General features: G+C 48.5%; 1 protein-coding gene across 1 annotated transcript; it reads left to right on the plus strand.

Annotated features, from left to right (window-relative positions):
• Positions 1-4,744: 4,744 nt before the first annotated feature.
• Positions 4,745-7,629, plus strand: LOC4341238 (calmodulin-binding receptor kinase CaMRLK). Its single transcript, XM_015785937.3, has 2 exons — positions 4,745-6,250; positions 6,677-7,629. The coding sequence occupies exons 1-2, from the start codon at positions 4,843-4,845 to the stop codon at positions 7,318-7,320; spliced, it is 2,052 nt and encodes a 683-aa protein (XP_015641423.1). The 5' UTR covers positions 4,745-4,842; the 3' UTR covers positions 7,321-7,629.
• The last annotated feature ends 2,663 nt before the right edge of the window (positions 7,630-10,292 follow it).

Genomic DNA, 10,292 nt, shown 5'->3' on the forward strand with positions numbered 1-10,292 from the left:
CGAACGCAAGTGCCGGAACGATCACTGGCAACTCAGGCTGCCCGCGCTGCTGGACATCCTCGACATCAACATCTCTACAAACGACAACAAAGTACTCAAGATCACAATGCTAAAGAAAGCTAAGGTGATGACCGCATACACAAAGGCAGTTGGAACCAATAAGAGTTTTACAAAGCATGACTAAAGAGTACAAGAGAGCTAAGATCTTACTCTTCAAAAAGCGGGAGGATGGACTCCCCCAGATCGTCGACCTCCTCCATCACATCCTTGCGCGCATCGCTAGCCGCCCCCTGATCCAAGATCTTCCACAGATCGAGTTCCGGGTGCGCCAGCCTCACACACGCAAGGACATGGCACGCCCCGGTATAGATCCCGTTGGACGTCTCCTCTCCGATCCTGGCCGCGTGCTTGGAGGGGATCGCCTCCATCGCCGTTGCCAGTTCCGCAAGCGAAGACGTCAGTGAGAACTCGTCGGGATTCACCGAGATGGTGGCCTTGACGCCGCACTCCCCGGCGAGCTAGTGCAGACCGGTGTAGGTGACCCGCAGTGAGCCACGGATCTCCGACAAGTGGTTCTCAAGCTCCGACATACGGTGCTCGAGCCCTTGCCGTTATGGCTCATTGCTAGCCACTAGCTCCCGCATCTTCTGGAGGGCGCGAACCTCCGCCAAATCGCGCGCCAGCCGGTCAGCGCGCTCATTTGCTGACGACGCCGCTGCCGCCCTCGCCTCCGCAATCTCGCGGCTAATGCCGCAAGCGCCAGCCTCGAGGAGGCGCCCCATCTCGACCTGGAGCTCCTCCCAGGTGAGGACGACAGCCGACGGAGCACGACCAGCCATGAGATCGCTGGCTGGCCTACTAGGTGTCGCCTCGCGGCTCCTGGGCACGGCCACAACATCCGTCGAGGCCACAGCAGGAGACGCGCTGGAGGGCCCTCCAGACCTGTCTTGTGCCGCCTTTGCCCGCGCTGCCCTATGAAAGTTTGCAATTGAGACAGACTGCAAGAGTTCGACGAAATCATGAAACCTCGAATTCATTCACTTACTTCTCGCTGAGCGTCACTAGCCGCTGCAATCACGGAGGCAGGGGAGACGCATCCGAGGCCTGAAGCATGACAGATCTGATGTGAGGTGAAAATCTTCCGATTACGTGATGAAAGAACAGGAGAACTTACCGAGGGGGTGGGCATCTTCCGACGATGTCCGACCATATAGGAGAATTTCCTCCCCTTTTTCGGAACGTTGCCGCCACTCGTTGTGGCAGCGGCAGCAACAGCGTCAGACGCCTCCTTGGCGACTTTCTCCTTCAGTGACGCCGCCACCTGATGGTCCACGAGCGGCCCGACGATATCAGTCAGAGGGAGAGCCTACGCTTCATGAAGTCATAATGCGATCCCGGAAGAAAAATGCAAAAGAACCGCTGAGTACACTTACATTGATGGCAGCGTCGCGCTCGGCTGCCCCTTTCTCGCAAAGGGGGACGGGGACATTGCTCGCCATTGTCGGGCCACTGATCATCGGTTGGCCGACGCGGCGCTCCACAGTGGCGCTGTCCAAGCCTGTAGGTCGAGACCAGAATCCAATAAGCCGGGAAGAACACGCGCATAAGGGAGTCAATTTAACTAAAAAGGAAAATACCCCGAGGAGAAACCCGGGTCGCGTCCTTTGGCCCAGAATAATCAAAGGCTGGATGGGCTCGAGCCTGAAGCGGCTGGATCCGCCTACCAATGAAGTCGGCAGCGACTTCATACCCCGACAACCCCCATTCTCGGAGGTCATCAATGATATCGATGAAAGATTGGAGGGATGGGGTTAAGGCGGGTTTGGTGGTCCAAGATGGAATCTTGTCTGGTTGCTCCTCAGGAATAACGAAGACCGGATCCGAATCCTCTATCTGAAGATAGAACCACCTCCCCCGCCATTTACTGCGAGATGAAGGACACTGGAAGGGGATGTATCGCGACTTTAGGCCATCCCGAAGTCGGAAACCAACACACCCGGACACCTTTTTGGGTTCCATCCAGCGTAACTCATAGTAAAAGCGGAAGAGTTCAAGAAACGGCTCTACCCCAATGTAGGCCTCATAAAGATGTGTAAAAATACTCAGGAAGGCGATGAAGTTGGGGTTCAAATGGAGCAAGGAAAGACCATAGAAATTCAAGACCAAGAGGAGAAACTCAGAAGGTGGAGGAAGAAAACCATAGAGAATAAAGTCCTCGATCGCAACCATGCGACCCAGGACAGGCTGTGGTTCAGTACCTCCTACTTCCCTCTCCGCGGTCCCGCGACCAAGAAGGGCGCCATCCTGCTGCAGTTTCTTCAGTGACGCACTGGTGGAGGTAGACTTGTCGAGATCCATTGCCGCCGGGGATCGCCGGAGAAAGGACCGAGATGAGCTAGCTAGGGTTTTTGCGGGAGCGAAGAAGACGAGGGGCGCTTGGAAGCTGGAGAGGTTTTTCAACAGACGGACTTCAAATTGGATCCCCAAAACTCCCTTAAATAGACGCACTTCCGACGGTGCGAATTCCAAGGAAAGGAGAGAGATGGCCGCCGGAAATTTCTAGGTCCGTTACACGCGGCAGTTTTTCAGACTTCAATTTAAATTCACTCATGACCGTTGAAGCTTCACCCGACGTTGTCGATCACTCCTCGTCTCTCGGTCCTCACATCGAGAACGACAACAACTCCGACATCAGAAGTCGCGATCGGTCTCACAAGTTCATTTAAGCAGAAGTCGGGGGCTACTGTCAGGGTTACGGGTAAGGTATACCCTCTACCCTTCGATATACGTCACATATCGATATGGTATACTTGCGCGCATACGGACGTTTTCGGCATAAGTTAAGGAAATTCATTATGAAGTTCACAGATGTAAGGAGTCTTACTCGGATAGAACTGGGTCGTCATTGTATCGTATCGGGTCCGATGTCTCCGAGTCCTACTTGGAGACCAGTTGACCTGCGGTATAAAAGGGACCCCCCGAGAGGACCTAAGGCATCGAATCTTACCGCCAACACATTCACCACAGCCTACGAAGCCGGAGCTTACAGGAGCCAAGTCGCCGGGTGATCTAGTCGAATCAACTCGACTACTATCTTGTCGGTATCGTCGAGTTCCACTATTCCCTTTGTAATCTGTGGTTTCCATCATATAATCCCATATCAGCTGGATTAGGGCTATTACCTATCAAGGGGCCTGAACCAGTATAATCTTTGTTTTCTGCCTGCTTGATGTCGTATTACGTAGATCCTCGTACCAGCGTACCCTAATACCCTCTATATCCGGTCTACGGGTATCCCCCGTCGACAATAACCATGGACAAAGCTTTAACAAATATTGCCATATGCCCCATACATACATATTATGCGGTTAATATTCTAATTACATGTGTTAAGTCCTTTAAAATTCCTTAAAATGCTCTCAACCTGTCACGTGATGCTCTAATAAATTAGAGCAAATATTAGAAGTTCTAAGAAATAAAAAAGCAAAGTATCTAAATATTATAATCTGTACGTCCTATATTATAATCTATTAGATTAAATTGATTTTACAACAAACTAAATACTACGAGGTCCCACCTCTCCTTCCGCGGCACAGGTACACACCTACGTACATGGGTACGTACGCTTCCCCTCCCTTTTTTTCATTTTTCCCTTTCTTCTTTTTTCTCCATGCATACGCTTCCCTCCCTTTCTTGCTATATCATGCACCTTCATAAGATGATTTAATCACAAGAATTTTGAGTATCTTACTCTCGCATTTTTCATTTGTGGCTATACTACACGGTATGATATAGATGGACTGTCTAATAATTAACTAGCAATAGTTTCTCCTTTCTTATTTACTCGAGAGAGAAAAACACATGATTCAAAAGTTGTAAGTACTTAATCCATCTCCTACTCAAAAGTTTGTGAATTGTTTTTTAAGATACCTTACGAAAAATAGAACCCTTAAATTATTATAAAATAACATTATCCGAACTTTAGTTTGCTCTTAATTTATTAGACAAAATTTTTGAACAAACAGTAATCTTACCTTTCAATAATATAAGTGTGAGAGAGGGCCACCTTCCTAGTTAAAATGAACTTTCCATGACGTACAAACCAATTTTCCCTTCAATGGAAAGGGTGCACATACATGGTCAACAATCTAACTAAAGTTACGGCTTTGCTAAGATTATGTCAATATATTTCTGGGCTAAATACAGTTAGTTTGACGATCTGCCATCTAATTTTCTTCATAATTCGTGCAAAGTACATCTGATAAGCTGATCGAACAACTTGCTCCTAAGTTCGCGACTCCTTTTTGCTTTGCATGACACGTGTTGGTCATCAACGAATATAATTACTCTATTTACATAGTAATTACACATGTGTAATTTAGAACTTGGATATGTAATTTTGGTACTTACATTGTAAATACACTAAAATTACATATGTAATTTAGATACTTACATATGTAATTTCAAGACTTACATTGTAAATACACTAAAATTACATATGTAATTTAGGAACTTATAATGTAAATACATGCCGACTATTTTTTGGTGAAAAATATGGCGTCATAAATATATAAATATATAGCTACTCCCCTAAAGTTATTAGAAAAATCATGATACGGCAAAACCACAGCTCAAATTAGAACACCAGAACCACCCCATCCAGGGTGACGCTATAGTAGCTAGTACCATAGCAAGTCTACTCCCCCCACAATGAGAAGAAAACCCAACAACTCCTCACTCGACACCTGGGCACCCCCACCGTCATGTCACTATCTATTAAACCATCGTCTCATCTCATGATTCTCATCGGTAGCAGCAGCGTAGCACTATTCCATTCCCTTCATGCTGGTTAGCTTCTCCCCCTTGTTCGATGCCTCCGGATCCCTAACGCTTGCTTCTCCCATGCCACTCCACTCCCACCTCCTCCTTCTCCTGCTGGCTCTCTCCACGTCGGTGGTTGCTGGCTCTGTCTCCTCCTCCCCCTCGGTTTGTGCCGGCGGCGGTGGCGGTGGCGGCGACGCGGCCATCGTCGCGGCGGCGTTCCGGGGCGTGCGCAACTTCCAGCTGCCTCCATGCGGGGCTGTGCGGGAGCTGCGGCTCCCGTCGCGGAACCTCACGGGCGCCGTGGCGTGGGCGGCGCTCGCCAACCTGTCGGGCCTCGCCGTGCTCGACCTGTCCGGGAACGCGCTCCAGGGCGCCATCCCCGGGGGGTTCTGGCGCGCGCCGTCGCTCCGGCACGTCGATGTCTCCGGGAACCAGCTGGGTGGGGCTCTCCGGGTGGTGGAGGCTAGCCCGCGGCTCGAGTCGCTCAACGTGTCCGGCAACCGGTTCACCGGCGTCGCTGGGGCGGAGGCGCTCGCCGGGCTCCGCGTCCTCGACGTGTCGGCGAACAGGATCCGGGCGGTGCCGCAGGGGCTGAGGCGGCTGGCGCGGGTGAACCGGCTCGACCTGTCGCGGAACGCGATGCAGGGGAGGTTCCCCGGCGACCTCCCGCCGCTCGCCGGGCTCCGTTTCTTGAACGTCTCGTACAACAACTTCTCCGGCGTGGTGGACGGCGGCGCCGTCAAGAAGTTCGGGCATTCTGCTTTCGTCCACTCCGGAAACACTTCGCTGGTGTTCTCCGAGAACTCGACGGCGCGGCGGCCTCCACCGCCGCCTTCGCCGCCGCCATCGCATCCACATAGAAGTGGCGGAAAGAATGATACCGCGACGCCGGCGAGGAGGACGCGGACGAGGAGCAGGAGGAAGCATTTGAGCGTCGTCACGGTTGCGGTGGTGTGCGGGGTGGTGTCCGTGGCCATGCTGCTCTGTCTCGTCGGGTGCGTGGCGTGCGGGGTGCTGCGTTGCCGCAAGAACAGGGGGAAGGAGGCGGAGGAGGAGAAGAGGAAGGCGCATTGGGGCGGGAAGGACGAGGAGGAGGTGGTGGCCGTGGCGGCGGCGGCGGCGAAGGGGGGTTCTGCTGCGCCGGTGGTGCTGTTCGAGCGGCCGCTGATGGAGCTCACGCTGGCCGACCTGGCCGAGGCCACGTCCGGGTTCGGGCGCGAGTCGCAGCTCGCGGAGCGCGGCGGCCGCAGCGGCGCCGCGTACCGCGCCGTGCTCCCGGGCGACATGCACGTCGTCGTCCGCGTCGTGGACGGCGCCATGGCCGTCGGCGAGGACGACGACCCCGCGACCGCGGCGACCGCGTTCCGCGACCTCGCACGTCTCCGGCACCCCAATATTCTCCCGCTCCTTGGCTACTGCATTGCAGGTGAGAAAATGATATTGGTTTTTGGATTTTTCAGAAAATAAAATTTGTGTATTTTTTCCAAAGATTTTGCACAATACTTGGAGTAATATTTTCCAATCATAATATTTTGGGCTAAATATAACTCGTTTTCGTTTACTAGTGAAGTATTTTTCTAAAAATATGTAAAATATATTTATATTTTTGTTTCAATTTCCTAGTGCCAGTGTGAAAATCCTTGGCCAGAATAAAGTTTGCAACTAGGGAGTAGAGTAACACCATACATGTAGACGGCATGTTTGACCTGTCAGCGTGTGTGTGTCCTATAGTTGGAGCAGTTAGATTAGGTGCACAAATCAACCTCCACCGAATTGGTGCAGATGAAAATTTCTTCCGCAATCTGTACTCTCACTGGAACTTTTCAAATTCAAATACATTCATTTATTACAGGGAAGGAGAAGCTCCTGCTGTACGAGTACATGGAGAAAGGCGACCTCCACCGGTGGCTGCACGAGCTTCCAGCAGGGCGGCCCGACATGGAGGACGACACCGGCGGTGACATCTGGGAGGTGGCGGAGGACAAGCGGTCCATCTCCGACTGGCCGACCCGGCACCGCATCGCGCTAGGGATCGCCCGAGGGCTCGCGTTCCTGCACCAAGGGTGGGCAGGGTCGGGTCGGCCGGTCGTGCACGGTCATCTGGTCCCAACCAACATCCTCCTCGGCGAAGACCTAGAGCCTCGGATATCCGACTTCGGCCACCCTAGCGACACGACGCCAGAGGGGGATGTGTACAGCTTCGGCGTGCTGGTGCTCGAGCTCATAACCGGCCAAGCCGGCTGGGACGAAGCGTCAGTTAGCTGGGCGCGGGGGATCATCCGCGACCAGAAGGGTCTAGACATCGTGGACCCGAGAGTGCGGGACGAGGCGGGCGGCGGGCCGGAGACGTCGACGGTGGAGCGGGAGATGGTGGAGTGCCTGCGGGTGGGGTACCTCTGCACCGCGCAGTCGCCGGAGAAGAGGCCGACGATGCAGCAGGTGGTGGGGGTGCTCAAGGACATCCGGGTGGCACCTGCCAGCAGCTCATCCACTTGACGGTGGTGGAGCAGCGCCATCGTGTGTGTCCGTCGCAATTGGGACCCGCCGTCGCCTGAGAAGAGATCCCAGTGTGGCAGCCTTTCCTGATCTGGTAGACAAGCCTTGGTGGTCGGTAGTAGAAACACATGTGCATGTAACAATTTTTTCTCGCCGGTAAAACAGTTGGTTTCAGAGCCCCTTGTCTCTCTTGTTTTTACTTTGGTGGATTTATTGCGTTGGGCAGGAACATCAACAGTTTTGGTACTGTATTTAATTGCAAGCCGCCATGAGGCATACAGTATATATACATGGTTCCCTTCCCTCCAATTAATCACAAAAGTTTACACCATTCAATGGAGAAGGCATGTAGAACTTCATTGATTAGAACAGAACAGCAGCTTCAGCCAACCTGAAGAAGAAGATCCACCATATCGGCATTCATTCTTTTGGGGAAATAAGTAGAGAATTCCAGAAGAAATGTCGCTTGTCTGCGAGGCTTTGAGCTGCAGGAAACCACAGTAATTAAATTTGTAATTTTAGAAATTAATTTAGGTGTTTTATGTTAGTTTCTATTTTATAGTCTTGATTTCAATTAGACTACAAAGAATAGAAATATAAAATATTACCGGTTTTCCGTTTGCTTCAGTTATACTCCCTCCGTTTCACAATGTAAGACTTTCTAACATTGCCCACATTCATATAGATGCTAATGAATCTAGACATTATTATATATATAGATTTATTAGCATCTATATGAATGTGGGTAATGCTATAAAGTCTTACATTATGAAACGGAGGAAGTACGTATTTGGCTTATAAATTAACCACAGCAAAAAAAACATAATTTAATATTGAGAGGAGCCAATAACCAAAACTAAATTGTGCAGGATTTCATTACTAATGAGAATACATATCTTTTTGCATTCAGAAGGAGAAAAAAAATATCCAACAAAAACACGACATCGGTGTCGTGCTTTTTACACCATTCCGATCGAGTGCGCAGTTGCTGAACTACAGCTGCAACGTAACACCATATCTTCATAATGTTCATATGGTTTTTCAAAAGTACAATTGTACAGTATGTGGTGGTACTCATGTAAACTTGCTTTCCGAGCATGGGGGGTGATTCAGTGATTGTAAAGGATAATGTTAAACAAGTACTACTAGCCCTACTACTAAAAGTTACTAATGAAAACCAAGGGTTAGTGGAGGGGGAATGTGAGGTAGCTAGCTAGCTAAAACAATGAGCCTGTAAGTCAGGGATCTACTGGGTTGGTTAGCTTGGGGGACACCTTTTTTTGGCCTTTTAGGTTGGGACGCCACACGGATACAGTACTAGTCAAGAAAGGCGCCTGATCCCGATCTTTGTCGTGTATCTGCTGCGAAAGCGTTTTGTGGGGGATGGATCGTGGATGGTTTTGCGTTGCGGACAGTTGATAAGCAAAGCATATGCAATCGGCTGGGGTGGGGGTGGGGATGGGGGTGTGGGGGTGGGGTAGCAGTACTGAGACCAGAGTGGCGCCTCTCTGTCTTTCGGAGCTTTGCTCCTATCTCTTTCTCGCCGTACATGTGTGTGGAAGCAACTGTATTTCTGTTTGAATGTGATGAAAATGAGAACTAAGTGATGGCACGTAAAACGAGAAAACCATTTACACGCTTAATTGAGTTTTAGTTATTGATATAAACTTGAAATTTTGATTTATATTATATTAAACGCAAGTTTTCGTATGAAATACACTTTCTAGCAGTTTAAAAAGAGTACTAGTGAAAATCGAGGTAATTTTTTTCTTAAGAAAGTTAAAATCTATATATTGACCGATTTTACTATATATTTATCGATAAATTTTCTTTTAAATTTATCAAATATAAATACAGTATAATTATAATATAAATAAATTGTAAAGTACATGTAACTATAAATAATTTGTATGTAACTTTCACATGATATTGTTCGATTTACTCTAAGATTTGTGCAAGTTGGGAAGCACCCGCACGGATGAACAGATTTGGTTTCGCGACCTCCGGTTCACAAAAATAGCTTAGTAACACGAGGTTTTTTAAAAGTTACATGTAAATTATATTATAAATACATGCAAGTTATAATATAGTTTCACTATGAATGTATTATATTTGCATGTGATTATCGATAAATGCATAGCTTGTCCCGAACATAGACTCTCTAACTCGTTTTGGCCTGCTCGTTTTCACGCAATAAAATGGAATATAAGAACATGTATTGATGTATGCTTCCTGAATTGTAAACGCTGGGATTCTCATAAAACCTTTATACTACATATAATTTCATAAAAATGTTATTTTATATCTATTTTTCAACTTATTATTGTAGTTATTAATCCATTCATTGTACTACGGCCCGGTTTAGTTCCCAAATTTTTTCCCCAAAAACATCACATCGAATCTTTGGACACATGTATGAAACATTAAATATAGATAAAAAGAAAAAACTAATTGCACAGTTTACATGGAAATCACGAGACGAATCTTTTGAGCCTAATTAGTCTATGATTAGCCATAAGTGTTACAGTAACCCACATATGCTAATGACGGATTAATTAGGCTCAAAAGATTAATTCGTCTCACGGTTTCCAGGTGAGTTATGAAATTAGTTTTTTCATTCGTGTCCGAAAACCAATTCCGACATCCGGTCAAACGTCCGATGTAACATCAAAAAATTTTCAATTCGCGAACTAAACAAGGCCTACGTTCATCTATTCAGTATTCCATTTCATTGAACCCACACGAGCCAGATAGTAGTGTTTTGGACGACAAATGCTTGACTTGTAAGTTCTACTCAACAATCCTCACCATCTATATATCTCCGGTGAAAAGGGGGAGCCAAAAACGAAGCAGCCTGACGCCCTGACGAAAGAAGCAGAGGCAAAGCTTTTAGCTAAGGAATTGGGAAGGCAGATGGGCCTTGTGATTCCTCTAGGAGAAGATCACAAGCTACACAAGACAAACCCCACTAG

The sequence above is a fragment of the Oryza sativa genome, chromosome 6 (assembly GCF_034140825.1).
Source record: "Oryza sativa Japonica Group chromosome 6, ASM3414082v1".
Lineage (NCBI taxonomy): Eukaryota > Viridiplantae > Streptophyta > Magnoliopsida > Poales > Poaceae > Oryza > Oryza sativa.

Bases quoted from the DNA above. Each gene is read 5' to 3' on its own strand.
- LOC4341238 (XM_015785937.3), top strand. From the start codon at position 4,843: ATGCTGGTTAGCTTCTCCCCCTTGTTCGATGCCTCCGGATCCCTAACG. The intron at 6,251-6,676 runs GTGAGAAAATGA...CATTTATTACAG, and splicing joins CCTTGGCTACTGCATTGCAG to GGAAGGAGAAGCTCCTGCTG.